A 22,129-nucleotide genomic window follows, 5' to 3' on the forward strand; every position below is an offset into this window, starting at 1 on the left:
CTTATTTAGGTAGTGTTTGGAATTCCTTCTAGCTATGAGCTATAAAGTGGTAGAAAGGCCTCTATTATCGTTGAACATCCAAAACCATGTAATTTCATATGTGCAAAGTGTCTTTATGAATCTATGATATGAAGGTTTCCAGATGAACAAGACTTACATCTTAGTCTACGAATCCTTATCAGCGTTGTTTTTTGTTTTTGTTTTTGTTTTTTTAACTCATCATATAATCATCCCTGAGGGATTCCAGGAATTCCTTCAGATACCAAAATCTGTAGAAGCTCAGGTGTCTTATATAAAATGGTAAAATAGTTGCATATACCCTACACATAAACTCTCATATACTTTAAATCATCTCTAGATTACTTATGTGTAATAGAATATAATGCTATGTAAATAGTTATTATAGTTGTTATACTATTCAGGAAGTAATTATAAAACAAAAATTCTGTACCTGTTCCACACAATTCAATATTCATATATTTTCAATTTATAATTGGTCAAACATGAAAGTTGATGCCAAACTTGTGGATAGGAAGGGCCAACCATGTACAGGGTCTGCAAGTAATGGGTTTTGAAACCATACAGATAGATTTGCTCCCCTGTTCAGTTTGAGAAATTAGATGGAATTGGAATTGTTGTGTTATTAGATCCACTGAAAAATGCCACAGTAATAAAAAACCAAATTTGTTATGCATATTTTGAGCATCTTCCCCCTCCCCTTTTAAGGAAGATTAGCTTCTCATCCCACTCTGTGTTGCTGATGAGCCCATGGTAAACTGATGAATGTGAAGTTCCTCAAACTCAATAGACTCAAATGTCATTTAATTTCCTCTTCCATAATCTGGTGGTTCTTATATTAATGTCATGTTCATCCCTCTGACTCATAATCGTGCGCTTTCCTTTCTGAGGCCTTCCCACCTCAATTATTGCCTGACCTGCCTCTTTCTATATACCAGTGTCTCATCTGCTGCTGTTGTCTTCTTTCCACAGCAGTCCCCATAGCTGGACTTCATTACCTCTCAGAGGAATCATGGCAGTAACCCCTTACCTGCCTCTTTCTTCTAGTTCTCTATTTGTTGCCAGTTTAACATTATTGAAGTGCCATTCTGGTCTTGTCATGACCCCACTTGTCATGACCTTCTTCATGAATAGAGAAAGAAAAATGCTTCCCCTTGGTCAACAGCATGAATTTCACTCCCCTTGGCTCAACTTTCAGCAGCCTTGACATTCATTCTAGTCCCCACTTGGTTTTCTAATGTTCTTTCCCCTTTCATAATTCTTTATACAACACATGCTTTAGATAACCCAAGTTGCTCTGTGTTCCTAATCCACACCCTGTATTTTCTTAAATTTTATTTTTAACTAATCTTATTCTCTTTGCTTGGAATGTCTACCTTTCCATTCTTCAACAACCAAGAGAAAATTTAGTTTTTACACAAGCATTCCTTCTGTGTCTGAGCATTTGTCTTAATATTAGGAGAGAAAAAAAATCCATAAGGAATTACAATCGCCCATCATAACCTAGAGTAAGGCATATTCTACTTTGTGTTATATGTGCTTATGTTACCATATGTTAATACCTTGAGCCTAGGATAATAATTCAATTAATATTTGAACCATTAATTGTACAGTAATACTTCAGATTTTCTTATTATATAGAGTCCAACTCAAAGAACAATAGATGAGTGTAACACATGTCTAAGGGGCATGAAATGCTTATGTTGAACCCAGAATCAAACTACAGAATTCACACTTTGGTCCTACCATTTCTCAACTCTGTGATTGTGGGAAAGTTGCTTAAATCTGTGTCAGATTTTGTGTCATTAAAATGGGACGAAGAATTTTCCATAGCATTGCTCTAAAGCTTCAAGTGTTTATGAAAAGTCAGAAGACTTGCTGATACATCATAAGTGCTGTATAAGTTTAACCCTTTTTTAATCTTGATGAACTACAGTTCTAATTTGTTCTGGGAGAGTGAGACTGCTTGTGTTATATTATTTAGTGGCAAAATCTCTCTATCCCAGTGTTATTTCATTATTAATGTGAATGTGGATTTAACTATTTTATTCAGGTAAATGTAGTTACTGAATAGTTGCTCAAAAATATTAGCTCATTACTTTTGTCCAGGAGGTTAAATGTTAATACCAAATGGAATGCTAAAGAATCTTTCATGGTGTGCAAAAATTTGCCAAGTCATAGCTATCATTTGAAGGGTGTGTATGTACATGTATGGATGTGGACATGCATACAAATGGGTCTGTATACCTAGAGAATATACGTGCATATTCTCCAGGTTAAAAGAAGTCCCGTGGTTTTATGTTTGAGGTTAAATTTCTTATGTTCTTGCCTTTGAACACTTTGATCCATTATTTAATATAGTTTAGTTCAGTTCACATAGGGTAATTTTATATCTAATTAGCTCATTCATCTTTTCTCTGTTTTAAGTATTCAAAGGAAATTGTGGTTTGGGAAATGAATTTTTAAGACTCTTAGAACTGTTCTACAAGAATCCATGGCAGAACTGCTATTTCTGAGTCAGATTTTTATGCATAATTTAGAAGGTAGATATAAGGGACTGCTTTAAAGGGTTTGCATCTAGCAGATAGAATGCTACCTGATTTTTTTCATATATAACATCGTACAGAAAAATGTGTTACTCTCAAGAGTCTGAGGATAGCTTCATTTCCTTTTTAACTTCATGCATAAACAACACAAGTTACCTTGTTACCTTCTCAAAGATCAGAAAAAGGGGAGCATTTTTTGTTTTTGTTTTTGTTTTTGAGGGACATTGTCTCTTGGGAGATGAACCAACACAGGGTATTAGCATCTAAGAATCTTCCAAAAACACATCAAATTATTCTTTGTATTTGCAATAAAATTGAGAATGAGATTTTTTAAATCTCAACATTTTGAGATGAATTTGTTTCATTCCTGTTATTAGGATTAGGCAAGGTTAAAAAAAAAAAACAAAAGTAATGACTTTGCACATTGTAGTCTGAGGAAGAGGTCATAAATATCCAAGAAGTTCAACAAGACAACTTTGAATGCTTTGTCACCAGATAGGCCCTCCTTTATTGCTTAATAATTGATTCTGGAGGTTTCCTCAGATGATTTGAAGATTGATCTGGATAGTGAAGGTAGTAAAGGAGAACATCCCAGGCAGGAGAAACACAAGTAAAATGTATGATTTGGAAAATGGAACTCGTTCAGTAAACAATGAGTGGATCAGTTTGTGTAGAAAATGCAGTTATCCCAGAGGTTAGAAAAGTGGATTGGTAAAAAATGTAGCAGCGTCCAAAAACTAGGCTATGGTGTTGGTGTCATCCTCTCTTATTCGTAGTCATTTATTCTGATTTATCTACTCCTTCCCTCTCTCTCCTTTCCCTCCCACCACTGAGACTGTACTCTGATCAAGAGTAGTGAGGATCATCTGTAGAAACAGGGGAATGGTGTTGGGAAGTGGGGAGTGAGGATCAGTTTGGTTTTTGTTTGAGTTCACTGTGAGAGACCTGGGAGGCAAGGCCTTGCCTTCAGCTGGAAGTGCAGAGCTGGAACTCAGGAGATGAGTCAGAGCTGTGTGCTGTTGATAAATGGCTGCAGATACCCTCAGCACCACCAGGGGCCATGTACACATACCTATGGGCGGAGTGGATGGGCAGCCAGTGAAAAAAGCAGCAAGAACAATCAGAGTCCACTGGGTAGAAAGCACTCTATCTTTATGGTGAATAATTTGTGATTGAAGTTGTGGTGGGAAAATAGCAGGATTATTCATGGGGTAAATTAATGTGCTCATAATAAAGCTTTTGATCAGTATTTTGAGGTCATGTTACATGGTACTGTCAAAGAATGGACTGTTAGTAAAACACATGATAAATAGTAAAGTGAGTGTTCCTTTGGAATGACAAGTAGGTTTGTGCCAGTTATTTCTTCTGATGTTTTACCTGCAAGTCATCAGATTTATGGATGATATTAACAAAATGGACCAGCTAGGAATTAATCTCAAGGAAATCACAAAATTTAAATAACAGTGTAAACCCTAGTCTACTTACATTTTTTTATTCTAATGGGTAAAGATAAATGTTATCAGAAAATTTAAAAATACAATTCATTCAAAAAAACTATGCTATAATTGGAGTGAGAATTTAGAAAAAGAAAAAGAAATCGAATTGATTTTCTTCTCAGTGGGAGAAAGGAAAAATTGACTAGGATTAGCCTGTGTAAAGGCATCATCATAGAAAAACAGAGCTAGGAATCCCCCTTTATAGTGGGGATTTATATAAGGACAGTTATTCTGGTTCTTAAAAATACGTTGACCACAAAGGGAGATAGATGATTCTAAACAGTGTTCTGAAGACCTTTTAAAAAACCTTTTTCTTTTATATATGAGGAAATTTAATGAATTCAAGTGTTAAATATTAGTACAATTTAGAGTTTTAGAAGGGTAAATTCACAAGTTGTTTAAAAAAAATCTGTTCAATGAAATTCAGTAATTTTTGTACTATGTTTAAGGTTTTCTTAACTGTAAGATAATGGGCTACAACACAGGCTTCTGGTCCTGCCCGAGACTTCTGCAGAAGCAGGTCTGCTGCTCTCTAAGACCGCCCCCTTTCCCAGTGCCACTTGCATGAAACAGGAGAGAAATTGGGCAAGGGGAAACTAGGAAGTGAGATTCCCAAGTCAAAAGATTCCATTTTTAATATGTTCACCTTTACAAATCCATCCTGATATCACTAGCAAGCAAAGCATCTTTTGCGTTGCTGAATTCCCGCAATACTTGGTCGGCAGCTTTTTTGTGGTAATTGTATTGTTTTGTGAATGGTTTTACTGTTTATTTTGTGAAGAGTAAACTCCTGGGAAGTCTACCACTTTTGTTGCTACTGAAGAATCTATAACAGGAATGCCTTACTGTAAGTACAGAAAAATGTAAATAAACTGAATAAGTGATAATGGACCATTCGGGTCAGGACTGAGGTTAATGATAGGCCTGGGGGGGTCATTTTCCATGGGTTAGGTTCCAGAAGCCACAGTCTTTCTGAATGAGAGGATAGAAGCTTCTGTACACAGAAGATTTTCCCAGAGTAGTGTTTCTTTACTTTGTTTGTATTAGCTACACCTTTGAGAATTGTGAGTAAGCTGTAAAATTCAATCAATTTTCTGAGAGGGAAAAAAATAAATGCATAGTTCTATAAAATCATGCTTATAATTTTAACAGGATCACAGACTCCTAAAGATCCAAGTTGAGAATTCCCTTACCTGGAGAATTCTGAATGTGGAAATAGTTATCCCTGCATAGTAAGTGGAAAGAAAATAAAAGTGCATTTTTTTTTATACTAAACATTTGTCAAACTGATGAAATATTTTGACAAAGTGGTAAAATGCTCTGTATGGTAGAAACTAGAGGCATTGTAGAGATTAAGTATACTTTGGGGCATCTGTTAGAGTCAAGGTTGAATGACCGTCTTTTTAAAAGACCTGTAAGATTTCCTGTGCCAGGAAAAGACATTTGTGAGGTAAGTAATGTATTGTCACATAAAATATTGAAATCAGGAATTAAAAACAAATGAGATAAAATCATGAAGGCCTCGGTGGAATGATGACTTGCCATGACCTGCGCTGCAAACAGGAGAGCCCAGATGTCCTGCTGCATTTGCCTCCCAGCCCAAATCCAGAACTAGGATCTAGTGTGTCCACAGCATCTTAAATTCTAGTGCCACACTTCTATAATTCATCCACTCCCACTTTCTTTTGTCTTTTTTTTTTTTTTGTAGATGCAAAACTATTTATTTAGGTTCTCTATAGGATTCAGAAACAAAGAGAATTATTTTTATTTTAACAATATTTTGCAGTTATACTGACAAAATGAGATGTGCTTGGCAGGCCTGCAGAAGCTCTCTTAACACTCTCACACACACACCCTTGCCAAATGCTCAAATACCCAAATTCTGGTTTGCATAAACCTCAGCTACTTGGTTCTAGATTTCATTCTTCATGACTGTGAGTGGATTGGCTTTGGGTTGTTAGGGAAAGGAAGGAGTCAAAGATGACACCTGGGTTTGGGGCTCCAGCAGCTGATTAGGTAGGTGTCATCTATGACACAGCATTACTCATGGGTGGTTGGAGTAAGGAGCTGGAAATCAAGATCCCCTCTGTGTTCATGAAGTTCAATGTGCCTTTCTTCATGTAAGTTGGATTGGTAAGTAGGCGGTTGGAAATGTAAACCTGAATGCCTATGAGAGGTTAGAGCTGTGGATACACACTAGAGAGTTTTCAGTTGAGTGACTGCTATTTATGACAATGGGCACGGTGAACAACACTTGGTTGATCAATATTCAGACTGATGAGAGATCAGAAGCAACAGACCTGAAGCACTCCAATGTTCATGAATGTTAACCTTTCATGGGAGCGCATCTGTACTTTCACGATGGAAATTCAAAGAAAATTCTGTTTGCCTTAATAAAATTTATTTTTAAGCATATGTTAAATGAAGCTCATCATTATTAAAACTTACCAACTCACTGAACTCACCAAAACTGGGAATTGGCCAGAGGGAGGATGGTGTGGTTATAAAAGGTTGTCCTGAAAGATCATTGTGGCTTTAGGACTGTTCAGTGTCTTCACTATGGTGGTAGATCCACAGTCCTACAGAGGTTATAAATTGTTTAGAAGTTAATATGGAGGGAATCTGAACAAGACTGATGGTTTTTATCAGTCAGTATCCTGGTTATAACATAATAACATAATTTTGTAAGATATTATATTATCGTTGGGGGAAATTGGGAATAGTGTTCAATGAGTATCTGTTTATTTCTTAAAACTGAACATGTGAATCTATAATTATTTCAGTTTAAAAAGTCAGCTTTAAGAAAATGTTCATGAAATTAAATTGCATAATCCTTTGGTTTGTTTTAAGCAAGGACTCAAAAGAAAAAAAAAAAACACTACAATTCTTACATGTTAAAAATAAGTTACTCAAATGATTTAACCTTTTGATTCTGTCTAGCAATACATAAATCAAGGATAAACAATTAAAATTTTTTTTGTTATTATTGCCTCTTATTTTTTGTAAATGTTGCTTTTTTTTTTTTTTTTTTTTTTTTTTTTTACAAAATCACATGATCACTAACACCCTTATATCTCTGAAAATTTAGGCTTAGAAAGAGAAGGCAGTAAATATGGTATTTTTTTTTTACCTACATCTTTGTCTAGACAAATATAATTAAGACATTAATGTATACATACATTTCTTTTGGTGGTGCTGGGGATCAAACCCGTGGCCTTGCCCAATTAGACAAATTCTCTACCACTGAGCTGTAACACCAGCCCTTCTTTTAACTTTATTTTGAGACACAGGTCCTGCTAGGTTGTCCTTGCTCACCACCACATCTGGCAAGACATTAATATTTTTAAAAGTAGTTAAAAACTGTCTCTTACAAAGAAAACACTAGCAAACCCCAGAAATGACTCAAACAATTCCACTTAAGAGCTGTTAATCTAAAGATATAAATATTTAAAGATGTTACATAGTAGTTTTGGTGAAGTTTGAAGAATTGTACCTCTTTAAGGTATTAAATACTGATTTTTGCTTTTTGATTTTTTGGTAGAGCTGGGAGGGGAACTATATAACTTCTTTAGATGCTAGTAACCTTTTATTATTTTTCTATGAAAAAATTATGTATCAGCGTTCAGCAGTGATCAGAATATTCCAATTCCATTTAGTGCTTTAAGATATTACTGTAGTTAGAATGTTCTGATATATCATTTTTGTTTTGGAAACTTGGACTAAGAGATTTCAGTTATCTGGAACAGACTCTCATCACACTTTGTTTTCCTTTGTAATTACATTGGTTTTAAACTTATTTCACTTTGGTTTGAGAATAAGAGAAACTTATTTCTGTTCAATTTTGAATCATATTAATCAATTAAAATTAAAAGAGCATCTTTCAAGATGATATAGAAAAACTCCTTTATAGCAAGGACTTACTTTAAGAAAATTCTTGCCTGTTGTTTAACTTATTTTAGAATGAATTTTATTTTTCAAATTTAAGTTGGAAACGTGGTTTTAGAAAGGTAACCATAGGTCTTTTCATTTTTTTTTGCATTTAAAAAATTTCAATCATTTATTTGACACATAAATAAAAATTGAGAAAGGTATGTAATAACAGTCCTTTTTTTTTCCCCTCAGGCTAGAAATGTTGGTACTTTTTTTTTTTTTTTAATTTATTTTTATTGTAAACAGATGGGATACATCTTGTTTCTCTGTACATGAAGTAGAGGCATACCATTTGTGCAGTCATACATTTACATAGGGTAATGGTGTTTGATTCATTCTGTTATTTTTACCATAGGTATTTTCTTTATAAAAACAAGAAATATGCCAAAACCAAAATAAATACTTTAAGACCTGTTCTTCTGTATAAAAATAAATACTTCAAAACCTTGATTGATTTTTGTCAATCAAGGTGTCCCTGACATGTAGTTAGTGCTGGAGACACAGTGAGTGATCTTTCCTTTTCAAAACTTGGATCTGATGATGTCATTCCCCTTGCATAAAGACTTTCAGTGAAGCCCCTTGCCATTGGAACCAACTCCAAGTTTCCTGATGCAGTGTGTGAAGAGCACCTGGCCTCTCCCTTGAGCCTCATCATCTGCCTCTGCCCCACCTCTTCTGAGATGCTGTTTGCAAACCCCCCATGTATGTCCAGTCTTACCTCTAGACTTTTAGTGCTACACTGCACTGTCTTCCCCCTTTCTTGATTCTTAATTTCCAAAACCACTATTTTATTAATTTGGTTTTATTCTGCTCATGTTTTTCCAGCTTCCTTCCTTCCTTCCTCCCTTCCTTCCTCCCTTCCTTCCTTCCTTCCTTCCTTCCTTCCTTCCTTCCTTCCTTCCTTCCCAACATGACCAATTTGTAGTTCATCAGCAAAGGGACAAAGATTAGCACTACTGCACTTAGTACTAATCCAATCTTCAGATGGTACCTTACTAAAATAGAGTTGTGTGGTCCAGGTTTTTTGAGGATGAAAGGAGAATGAATTAAAGTCAAGAAATTTAAATGTTTAATAGCTTCAATTATCATTTTTATATTGAAAAGAAGATTGAATAAGTGGGAGAAAAAGAATCATGTGGAAAGTTGAAAGTTATAGAAATGGTAAGGATTATTTCACTGGAGAAATGAAAATAATTTCCCACATAAATGAGAATTTCTAGATAATGATAGTATGCTTTTTTTGCTTTCAATCAAATTTAGAAAAAGAAAATGGAATTCTAATATAGCCCCTGTCTATAAAAGTATAGAACCATGTCTTGGCATTGTGAATCTACTGGTACTAGAATGAAGAGTCTATGAAGACTTAACTGGTAGAAAATTATGTCAGTCAATTGAATGCTACTTTAATAGTTAAGCTCTAATACATACTTTTATAAAAATGAGGAATGATTTTTAAAAGCACAATGAAGTAAAACATTACTCCATATATCATCATCTAGAATACATCATGGGAATTTGAAAGAAAAAAGGAGATTCATCTGTCAGAAGATATTTAGGACTGACTTAACCTGGAGAGAAGAGAATGGCCTGAATAAACTTAGTGATGACTTAATATAACCTCAAGGGAAAAAGGACTTCTTGGCTTAGATTAGTAAACACATTGAGCAAAGAATTATTATAATTAGATTTCTTAGGAAACCGACCCACTGACTCCTAGAGATTAGCTTTTTTTGTTAACAGAACCCAAAAAGAGGGTAATTTAGCTGGAGTTCCAATGCAATTGAACAACTTTCTGAATTCTCAATAAGTAGCCAAGAGAATTTATCAAACATTGTTGAGTCACTTAATCTTTGCTTTAGTCCATATGTCACTGGCATTAAGTAATCACAAATGTATAATTTCTGTTTTATTTTTAAGCTGGATAATGCAGATGAACAAGCAGCCCAGATCAGAAGGGAACTCGATGGTCGACTGCAATTGGCAGAGAAAATGGCAAAGGTAGATTGTTCATGTTGACATACTGTACCACATTTTTTTTTCCTTATATCGATTTTGGTAACCTGAAAGTGAATTGCATATGAGTAAGGATATCCAGAATAATATATTTTCTCTTCTATATGCATACTCCTTAATTCCAATTACCTGAATGTGTATTATCTAAATGAAACATACTATCCATTTTAGATATCCTTGTTTAATTTGTGAAATGTGTAAATTTAGTGGTAACTTTTGTAAATTTTCCTAAATGAAAAGCCTGAATTTCTTTAACTGGTAGATCTAGGAAAATTCTAATATTGTACTACACAAAATATTATCAGGAAAAAATCTCCATGTAAAACTATATATTCCAAAATATCTAGCACAGTGTTTAGGAGATAGACAACTCTAATATTAGATGGAATGACTAAATGAGTGAAAATGTAATTTGAAATATCTGGGACAGAGTCTGACAGATAAAATATTTTTATATAATATTCTAGTTGTTTTATTTATGTAATCACTGTGTTTCTGAGAAAAGAAATTTTTAAAAAGACATGAGTTTCTTTTTAATACTTAAGGTGTTTAGAGAGAATCAACCTTAATCATCTAAACCATTTGTATTATGAATTGATGGATTCATTTATTCAGCAGTGTAAAAATTGTAATCATTCCCAATAGAAATGCAGTTATGTTGCTTTGGACTGCTTAAGGTACAAAACAATTCTCCCTTTCTCTTCTGCTAAGCAAAGTCTCTGCTCTGTCTTTTCCTTTCCTAAAATATGTATACAGCATAATGCACCAGTGTTTAGTTTACAGTTTAACCTGTGTATATATACCTTGTGCAAATATCTCCCAAAACAGTATGCTGAACTTTTCCAGCACTTAAGAAGATATATATGACACACCAATTTTAACAATGAATTTTTTGTGATTCGGCCAAAAAAAAAAACCCTTTATGAATAAATATTTTAAGAATGCTAATATTGTGTTTGTATAAATGCAAAAGTAGAGAAAAGATTGAGAAATTGGACCCAAAAAAGGAAATAGAGAAAAGTAGAGAAGAATCAGGCAACAGGGATGCAGAAGTTTGTGATAACTAAGCCAGAAATGCGGGGGAAGCATCTCCAGATGCAGATGTAGGATGCTATGAATTAAGGATTAAGGGTTCCATTCACACACAAAGAGCAGTGGTCAAAGGGACAACAAGCCTCATAATTGATGTCTAGGGAGACACTGAATCATTCTAGGGATTTTAATGTGAAATTCCTAAGATAGAAATCAAGCTGCTAGGGGCAATTGGAAGTTCTAGAAAGGAAAAAAAAAAAAATGTCTTACCTGGAACACTAGTCTATTGTGAACCTGGCTGGAAGGGTATTTGTTTGCTTTTCTTAAAGACTTGAGACAGAGAGAGAATCTAGAGACGGGCCAGACAACACGGGTAGGTTCCTGTGCTCAGTATTCATATGCTGCCTTCTTGTATATAGATTGTACTTGAGACCAGCACATTGTTATAAGGTAGACTTGCACCTACAAAGGCCCAACTCAATATGTGATACTTTCAAATGTAGTTTAAATGGTCTTATGAATGGTTATGATATAGAAAAAGAAAAAAAAAAAGCTTCAAGTGTGTTCTCAGTTCCTCTCTGAGGAGGAGGTGTTTTTATAAGCCTTGGCCTGGGTCAATGATGAGCGAGCACTTGAAGGCTTCTCCTTGAAGGGGTCTTGGTGCTTTCAGCAGGAATGGTGATAAAATGGGAAAAATGGGAAGAAAGAATCTCATCAGGTTGGAAGGGGTAAGAATAGCTCCACAAAGAAGATAACTTCAAACCAAAGTCCAAATGTTTTCTCTGCTATGTGGATGCTAATTCACAATAAGGGGTGGGGCAAGGAAAGAATAGAGTTATTTTACATTCGGGGAAGGGATATGGAGGTAGGAAAGATAGAGTGAAACAGGCATTATTATTTCATGTACATAGATGACTGCATGACCACTGTGATCCTACAATAATACAATCATAAAAATGAGAAATTATACTCCATTGATATATGATTTATCAAAATGTATAAATGCATTCTGTCATGTACAACTAAGTAGAACAAATAAAAAATTTACAAAAAAAGTAAATAAGAAAAAGAAGATAACCTTTCAGTGGAGATACTGACATAGCAAATTGAGCAAATTTAATTGCTCTCTACTTCAGTTTTACCAAATTGAAGCTGTTTTAATAAAATATTTGTAAGGTGAATTACAGTTGACTATCCTGGTTGCATTATATCCCTATGATAATCCTGTGAACCCACAAGGACAGATAATATTATGAGTTTTATAGACAGTGGAGGCTTAGGGAAGATGACTCACCTCACCAAGATTACAGAACTAACAAAAAACAGAAATGGGCCTTGAAGCCAGAGTCTGGGCTCAATCCCTTATCCATCCCAGCTGCCTCTTCATTCTGATAAATCCAGAAGCATGGCTTATTAATATTTAACAGTTGGTAGTCAAGGACACTCCCCTCCATACCTCGCAAAACAACACAAAGTAATAGCAATAGAACCTCATAACAGAAATCTGTTTCAAGGGGTAGCAATAGACTTTAGTTTTTCAGCCCAAGGGGTAATTAGGAAGAAGTGGGAAAAATATAGGCAGGGTTGGAAAGAAGGGTGGCTAAACCCATGCTTTCTACTTCCTAGCTAAATAACCATAGGCAAATTAATAATTTGAGCCTCATTTTTTTCTACCTATAAGTTCATTGAACAATATTTATTAATCATAAAATAATATAGACAGGCACTGTCTTAGGTACTTGGGATACATCCAGACAACTATACTTGCCTTGGGATACAAGACAAAAATATTCCTGCCATGTCCTGCTGGATCTTGCATTTTATTTGGGAAAGCTGCAGGATAAGCAGTAAGCCTGCCATGTCACTAGATTGTGGCAGGTGATCGCTGCTACTTAGAAAATAGATTGGTGGGGTCTGAGGTATAGGGAGGGGAATTAGGGGTCAAAAGTTTTACTTGAGTATCGTCAGCGCAGGTCAGTTCTTGGTAATACTATCTTTCTAGTTATTCCAGCAAAAACAATTGGAATCAATGTTTGAATTCTTTCATCCTCTCATACCTCATGCAAAATTTATCAGGAAATCCTTTTGCTTCCCTTTGCAGTATTTCCAGAATGGGACCATTGTCTTCATCCCCCCTGCCCTTCCCCTGTGGTACCATCATCATTGCTTCTCACCTGGATAATTATTTCCCAGCTTCCACCCCAGGGCCTCAGTTACACAGCAGCATCAACTGCATAAAACCTCATGATATTCCCATGTCATTGAGAATAAAATGAAAAGTTCCTGCAGGGGTCTGCAAAGTCCAGTATGATTGGTTTGTTACCCCTCTGATTTTATCCCCCACCAAACTGACATCCATGCTCAATAAACTCCAGCAACAGTAGCCTCCTTACTCTTCCTGCTACAGGGTCTTTGCTGGGACTATGCCCCCTCTTACCCTCTTACAGCAGTCTTCACTGGCAGTTACATGACTTGTTCCCTGGAAAAACAGAGCCAAGAGGGATTGGATAGATGGACTGACAGAAATAAATAATACCTAGTGAGATATAATAAAATAGCTGTTACATATACCCACGTATTTGGAGAGAGAGATTGAGAAGGACTGATTTCAAGGAATCTTCTCATGTGGATGTAAGGAACTGGCTAGTCCATAATCCACAGGGTAAACTGGTAGGTCAGAAAGTCAGGTAAGAGTTGATGCTGCAGTCTTGAATCTAAAATCTGAAGGGCCCACCACCAGCAGGAGGGAAATCCAGGCAGGGTTTCCATGTCGCTGTCCTGGGGCAGAATTGCTGCTTCTTCAGTAAACCTTCATTGTTACTCTTAAGATCATTGATTGATTGAGGCCCACATACATGTTGGAGGACAATCTGATACTCTCAGAGTTGACTAAATGTTAACCACATTAAGAAAAAAAAAAAAAAACTTTAATTCAGAAGATCAATGCTTGACAAGACAACTAGTTTCAATAGCCCAGCCATACTGACCCATAAAGTTAATGGTCACACTTCCTCATCCGCCTTTATGTTCAGAGATCATGGCTTCTTTGAAAGCTTCCATGACCACTGTCCTTAGAGTTGCGGTCCCTTCCCATCACTCATTGCTGTCCCCTTCTGACTTCCCCATGCCACTTTCAACAACATGAAATGATTTCTTATTTATTTTATCTGTCTTCTCACAGAAAATACAGGCTCCATGACAAAAAAGGAATTTTTTCCCTTTATTTTCATGGTTACATCCCAAAGGCCTGGAGCAGAATGCATAGCAGACACTCCATGAATATTTATTGAATGAATGAAATGACTGAATCTTCAAGGACTGGAATGTTATCGTTAGAAAGCCAGGGTTAGGCAGAATTCCTGAATTATCTGTAGTACTCCTCCCCTTTTCTCTGTCTGAAGAATATAGTTGAATTGGAAGGGAGAGAGTATACCAGCATGGTAAAAATACCTGGGAATCTGCTGTAATTTGTATAAAGATAAATAAATAACCACCAAACAAAACAACATACATACACACACACACACCAAAAAAAAAAAAAAAAAAGTACAACAGGGTAAGCAGTGTAAGCACGTCAGTGTTTTAGTTGGATTCAGATCAACTCTACAACCTAGCTCACTTGAAGCCACAATCTTGAGTTCACAGGTTAAATTAATACGGATTAAGTAACCCTTTTAAAAAGTGCTCAGGACCAGAAGTTTCACATTTTGGATTTTTTCCAGATTTTAGAATATTTGCAAATGTGTAATGAGAATTTGGGGGATGGGACCCAAATCTAAGCATGAAGTTTATTTGTGCTTCATATAAACCTTGAGCACTAGCCTGAAGGTAATTTTATACAGCACTCTACGGCACCTGTGTCGTGAATGGGACTCATCACACGAGGTCAGGTGTGCAATCTTTCACTCCTGACATCATGTCATTGTTTCAAATGTTGGAACATTTTAGATTTCATGTTTTGGGATTTGGGGTATACGATATGCATAGGCATAGAAAACAGAGCTGAGATCAGCTTGGAGAGACTATCCAACCCCAGACATCATCTAGTGGAAGGTAAAGCACATTTAAGAAAAAGTGACTAAGATCGAATAATGGGAAACCTTTTTTGAGCAACTATTATTGTTTTCATGTATACTGTAAGGAATCCCACGGAAACCACGCCGGACAGGGGAAATCACATAAGGGAGTTTATTAAGCAAACAGAGTGTCTCCCTGCAGGGTAAGAGAGAAAATGAGAGGAAAAGAAAGAAAATGAGAAAGGGCCTGCGCTAGAGAGAGTGTGAAAGCCAGGAGGATAGAGAAAGTGAGGAGGAGAGACAGAAGGACGAGAAAAGATGGCGGGGTAGCTACAGTAAAGCAATTGAATTCCGCCAGGCTAACGGGACCAATATTGGAGAAGGATACTTGCAAGCTGACTGATGAACCAATAGCTAGCTACGGACATTCACAGATTGACAAGTGGTTGGGAGGCGGGGAAAATGGCTCCACCAGAAAGGTCAGGGAGAGCAGCTTTGTACAGTACATATACCATGTGCTGGGGCCACTAGTGTGCCATGCTGAACAGGGAACGAAATTCGAATATTTAAACGATGGTATATGGGATAGAACAATTAGAAATTAACTCTGTGTCTGTTTCTGATCTAATTTAAAAGTTCAAATTTAACATGTAAACTAGTCTGAAGTACAATTGATTTTGTTGTTTCCAAGTAAAAGCAACATAAACAAGCTAAAGTTAATAAAATGTTGTCAATAAACCTGAAAGATTTAAAAGAGAGTTAAGAGATTCTTTTCAGAGAAAAAATAAAATTCTAGTGTATTTTGTTCCCCAAAAAGCTTGAAAATACTGATAGAGCCATGAATTTGGTTGATGCCTACCAGTCTCCTCTTTCACAGACTAAATGAGGTGCTTTTAGCTAATGCTAAAGAGATGTAGTTTTTTATTCATGTGCTAAATTTTCCTTAAAATAACACCATGGAAATTGGGGAGGGGGGACTCAGTGAATTCTCAGAACTTTCAAATATGTGATATATTTACCTTGTATTTTTTTGAGGTTTGATTTTCAAAGGAAAATTATGACTTACATTCAAACATAAGATGAACAAAAAATAAAATTATTTCATGTGTAATCAATGAGTAAACCAGCTAAACATTAAAATAGGTCCAAAGAGTATTTAAGAAACTAGGTGTTTGTGGGAGCAAGGAACATTCTTAAGATTCATGGATCAGATATAAAAATTGTTAATTTATAACACAAATTTAATTTGTAACCATTGGATTATTTTACTCACCAGACAAACATTTACTTCTTTCCCAGACAAAATTCTACAAGATAATATGTAACTTCTCTGTCTGGAACTTTAATCAGTAGTGAACAGCAAAGTTAAATTAAGTACATTTCATGCGGTGACCATTGGAAAGGCTTTGCCCACTGACAGTAAAGGAAATGCCAGACATTATTACCCTGTGTACATATATGACTACATGACTTGTGGGATTCTACATCAGGTACAAATAGAAAAATGAGAAATTATGCTCCATTTATGTATGATGCATAAATAGTGCATTCTACGATCTATGTGTAACTAACTAAAACAAATTTTTAAAAAAGAAGAAATAAAGGAAATGCCCTTTCATTTTTCAGTTTTATTTCTGAGTTTTAGATGTTTTTCCAGACAATTTTGATATTAGTTCCGAAATTAAAAATCTATGTGTTTATGGCTTGTTATTTTTCTTCTTTGTCTGTATTGAAAAGCCATTCTGAAACAATTTTGTTTTTCCAAAGGAAACAGAGGTACTGGGTAGTTACGTGTTTTTTCCTGAGGATGCAAACTTACTGGTTAGGGATGTTGCTTCCAACTCCAGAGGAATATTAAAAGGATATTTAAAAAATCTTCTTTGGAAATGTTAATTATTAATGAAGATATTTAATCTCTCTATAAAAGTATGCAATTTTAGTGTGGACTGTATGTAAGTAAATTTTTTTAAGGAATATGTGAAGGTTATATTGGGGAAAAAGAAAACAGGTGGCCTGAGGCTCTGGGACCGATTCAGAAGTGGTGCCATATGTCCCTTCCCATCTTAGGAAGGACCTGGTGTAAGCCAGCTAGGTACCAGGCAGAGGTGGATGAGAGCCCTCTGGACCTGTTCCAGTCATGCTGGAAATGCAGGTTTCTGAGGTTTTGAATGATGCTAAGGGAAACTACAATGAAGGTAGTGATTTTCTGGGGCATTAGGCAATCTTTAGGCATTAGGCAAGCTAGTTCTAAGCTCTCATCCCCAAGGCAGTTTTGTGCAGTGAGGGACACATCACACTAAATGTTTTTCATTTTGCCACCACAGTAATCCTCAACAAGATATGTAAGGTACCTTGAAATATAATAAAATTACCAAAGCCTGAGATTTTTAAAATCTGGAAACTAATATAGGGCAGAAACATAAGGAGACACTGCAGTGCAGGCATCATACAAATTTTTAAAATAAAATTGAATTATGACTTGTTTTAACAATTTTATTTTAAAATTATTTTTAAGGAAAGAAGATTCCCCAAATTTATAGCAAAAGAAATGGAGAATATGTACATAGAAGAGCTACGGTCTTCAGTGAATTTGCTAATGGCCAATTTGGAAAGTCTTCCAGTTTCAAAAGGTGGCCCAGAATTCAAATTACAGAAATTAAAACGTTCACAGAATTCTGCATTTTTGGACCTAGGAGATGAAAATGAGATTCAGCTCTCAAAGTCTGACGTGGTACTGTCATTCACCTTAGAGGTAAGTGACTTGATTACATCTGGCTGCAAAATGAAGCTACATAGCAAATTCTGTGACCTGTGTGGTAATGCTTAGAATTTAAAGCAGTGTTATATGTTTTGAAGATGTTAAATTATTCTTCATTAGCTTGACAGATTGTAGACACAAATGAAGGGAAATTGTTCTTTAAACCTAACAGCAGCTGAATGCAGTGTCGTACACTTGTAATCTCAGCCACTCGAGAGGCTGAGGCAGGAGGATTGCAAGTTCAAAGCTAGTCTCAGCAACTAAGTGAGACCCTGTCTAAAAATTAAAAAATAAAAAAGTCTGGGAATGTGGCTCAGTGGTTAAGCCCCCTGGGTTCAATCCCCCATACCAAAAAAAAAAAAAAAAGAGCAACAGCAGCAAACTAACAAAACTTAAGAGCAGTATTAGGATCTAAATAATTTTAAAAAAAATTGAGGTACAACTTTATTCCAGTTGAAGTAGTGTAACTTTATAGATACAGTATGTACCAAAACACTTTGGTGGAAATTCAGTTTAAAAGTAAAGTTGAGATTAACCTTGTTTTTAACTTACTTCATTTCTAGAATCAAACCAAGTAAACCAGTTACAACACAATATTAGATCTTACAGATGATGAGAAATAGAAAATTCTTTTCCAGGATTTCCAGTTTCATTATAGGTACTGTCAGTATTACCAAGAAAAAGAACAAATGTCATGCATTTAAAATTGTGTTCCTCAAAACATCAGTTTCATCCCTTTTAAACAAATCCCTGGAAACTAACACACTGATAATTCTTGGTGCAGCTGCTGATGGATACCTCTCATGATTACATTTCTTCTTGCTAATCTAGGTATATGATTATATATACGAATATGGGTTTATATACCCAAGCCCATGCATGCACACACATACACACACACCCCCACAAACATCTTTAATACCTCAAAGAAAGAATTTGAAGTACAAAATGAAAGTTTAGAAGTATGAGAAGTATTAAATCATCATTTGTCTTAAACCCCATCTCTTTTTCTTCCCATATTTTCTGTTCAATAAGTAAATACTAGCAATATCTAGCTTAAATTTGTAGCTCTTTCACAATTGTTATTGATGCTTATAAAGCTCCTTCCTTATATTGTTACATTCTCTCTTCACTGGTTCCCAGTATTGCTATTTGTATTTGCCAATTAAAAAAGTAGAGCACATACAGTCTTATTTTAGGAGGTAGAGTCTTAGATTTCTTGTTGATGCTAGATCTGCTTAGTGAATGGCAGAAAAAGCAATTGTCTACTGTTGTTGTTTTGCTTCCATTTTTTTCGACTTCAAGCTTGAGAAAAAGACCATTGCCTCTCACTTTCTTAAATTCTGGCTTTGTCAGTTAATAGATTAAAACTTAGTGTCAGAGGAGAAATGTGTGGCTTTCTTTGAACTCAAGACTTCATTCTGAGTTTACCTAAAGACTCTGCCAACCTGCCTTGCTACTGAGTTTCTTCTCAATCTCTTCCCTTGCATAAAGGTGTTTAATTTGAAACTGCATAGTATATTGCATATGGAATTTCCTCATCACTTCCTGTCACAAATCATGCTGACTCAAAAGGGCTAATGCTTTATTTTTTAAAATTTTACACCAAAAAAATCAATAACTTAGTTACAACATAAATTTTAACAAGAATTTAGCATATAAATTGATGGAAAATTGTAGAGCAAATTTTTTGATGTATAAATCTATTATCTACATGTTTAAACATTCAGAACTGAAAACACCAATTCAGAACATTTTCTCATTGTTCAAAAACTTCAGCAATTATAAAAAATAACTTCTTAGGTGTTCTCTTTTCTCTCATGAAAATAAAATTAGACTATGAATTAATGTGTTAGCTAAACTATGAATTGTTTTTCTGTAGCTTATTGTCATATGAAGGGAGGAGCTCAGTTTATAATATAAGGATGTTGGGAGAATATAAGTTAAAACTTGGATCTCTGTGCTCTGAGAAGCTTGCATATTTATCATGGTGTTTTGACAGCCTCTGGTATTGTGTCTATCTTAGGCATATATTTTGCTACCATAGTATAATACAAATCCACTCTCAGGTATTCATAGTATTTTATGGAGGAGTTATATGTCTACCAACAAAATAAAATTATGCTAAGTGACGACTCTCCAGAACATATCTCTAAGATGCCTGAAAGAATAGCCCTGCTGGTCTTCTAGCCCCAGGGCCTAGGACATCAGCCAAGCTCATAGTGCTTTGTTCCTCAGACCCCAGATTTCAGCAGTGAAAACTCAGAAAGGCAAGCACTTAATCCAATTTAAAGCTCTCACGTTTCATTAGTCAGGCTTCAAACTGTTCCAGTGAAGAAGGAGTCTTTTTTAAGAACCGAATAAGGATCTAGGAATAATGTCCAAGGAATTAAAGTGAAGATTTGAAAAACTTGGTTCACATTTCACCTTTTATTTAGAATTACTGCTGATCCCTCCCTTCTCTCATCACACTCAATTTTTTCCACAGCGTTTATTGCCTAACATATTGTTCAGTTATTTACTATGCTTACTATCTTTTTTTCTCTTCTCCAGTACATATTTTTCTTTGTTGTTTTTTTTCTGAGGTATCAAAATCACCTAACCAGTTCTGGGCATACAGCTCACTCAATAAATGTTTATTGAATTAAGGATTTTTAGGGTATCAAAAAGCATCCAACATACCAGATTACATTTAAGTCTCTCCATTCAAGAAATCTTCAGAAAGAATAAGGCAGCAAAGCAGAAGCTAACTCTCAGAACACTAAACCATACAATGATGTGTTTAAATACTAAAGTAAAACTAGAAAAGCAACATTTACCTATGAAGTTATGAGTCTGTAAGACCTACCAGATGTATACAGCATGGATACGGTTGGGTTTTCATATTGAGTTTTTTCATTGACATTAGGCTAGGAGCCTTCTGACTTCCTCTGTATATGTAATATATGGTCCCCAATTTTGCCATACTGCCAGCATCAGTATCTCATGAGCTACACATGCTCAATTTATTGTCACATAACTCCTTGGTTGATGTATTGCTCAGAAGCATGCTAAATAGTGCCTGCCTTCTTTTTGCTTCTAAGATAGACAGCTTTGTCTATTTTATCCTTATTACATCAGCCACAGAGAGATTGAGAAGAGAATATGCACCATAGATCAACTTTATTTTTCTGTAGTTCCATTATCAAGTTTTTTCAGGAATTGTTTGAAACAGAAAATTATGTTAGTTGATAGTCCATGGTATTCTTGACTGTCTTTATCACTAGTGATTGAGAAATTAGCTATGTTTCCTCGCTCTTGGAAGATCTGAGTTGAGTTGTTTTATTTGGAAGTTATACCTTTTGAAAGTGACAATTCTACAGGATAAAACCTTCCTGGCATAGATGGGGTATTGTCTTGAGGACTGGAAAGCATAATGTCTCCTTTCTTCTCTCCCACACTCTGGCTATTAGATACACTACAAAGGAGATTGCAGTGTCCGAACAATAATCTGAAACATGAACCAATGCTTTTAGCATTTTTAGACATGTGGGACATAATTCTGTTGTTTCATACATATTCAGTGACCATCAAAAAATTTATCATTTTTTCATTGGTTTTAATGAAAGTGGAATCATGGTGGTTAAGTCCAAATGTAGTTGTTTTTTAATCAACGTGGTTATATGTTTTATTTATCTTAATTTCTGATTAGTTTTACTGAAAGCGACCAATTTCAATGTTATTAACAACACACTGGAATTATTAAAAATACCAAACTTAGGGGGGCTTGGGGTGTAAATCAGTGGTAGAGTGCTTGCCTAATATGCATGAGGTCATAAGTTTGATCCCTAGTATCCCCCACCAAAAAAAAAAAAATCCTAACTTAATTTCCTTATTTTATTTAATCAAGATTTAATACTTTACCCCAATTTCCATAAATATTTTAGCATCTGTGAAAGATGGTACTATTCTCCATCAATTTTTCAATAATTCTCTTAGTCTATTTTCACTCAGTCTTTAATTTTATTAATATATTGCTGCACATTTCAAAATTCTAGTTGAGGAAGGAGGCATGTTCTGAGTTTGATCTTTCATATTTTAGTGATCAGTTTTCCATGTTTTAATGAAAGCAAAACCAAAATATACATTTATATTTATAAACATAACACTTCTTTTTCTAGAAGTAGAAGGTTAACAATTTTTAAAACAATTTATTTTAAATCTTTAGTATCAAGGTTCATTTCACAATTCTGTGAAAATTATAATGTCTCTAGTTATGTATTAAATGATTAATAAGTGATAGATACGATGTTTTTGAGATATTTTGGTTGCTACATAGCA

General features: G+C 35.1%; 1 protein-coding gene across 9 annotated transcripts in view; it reads left to right on the forward strand.

The window, feature by feature from the left end:
* CADPS2 (calcium dependent secretion activator 2) overlaps positions 1–22,129 on the forward strand; it is a 556,850-nt gene that overhangs the window by 246,677 nt on the left and 288,044 nt on the right. For all 9 annotated transcript variants that reach the window (XM_079149839.1, XM_079149831.1, XM_079149833.1 and 6 more), the window contains exons 4-5: positions 9,908–9,988; positions 17,567–17,803. In XM_079149839.1, coding sequence (XP_079005965.1) covers positions 9,908–9,988; positions 17,567–17,803 — 318 coding nt within the window. The remainder of the gene's footprint in view (positions 1–9,907; positions 9,989–17,566; positions 17,804–22,129) is intronic.

Source organism: Sciurus vulgaris, assembly GCF_902686455.1.
Source record: "Sciurus vulgaris genome assembly, chromosome: 8".
Taxonomy (NCBI): Eukaryota; Metazoa; Chordata; class Mammalia; order Rodentia; family Sciuridae; genus Sciurus; species Sciurus vulgaris.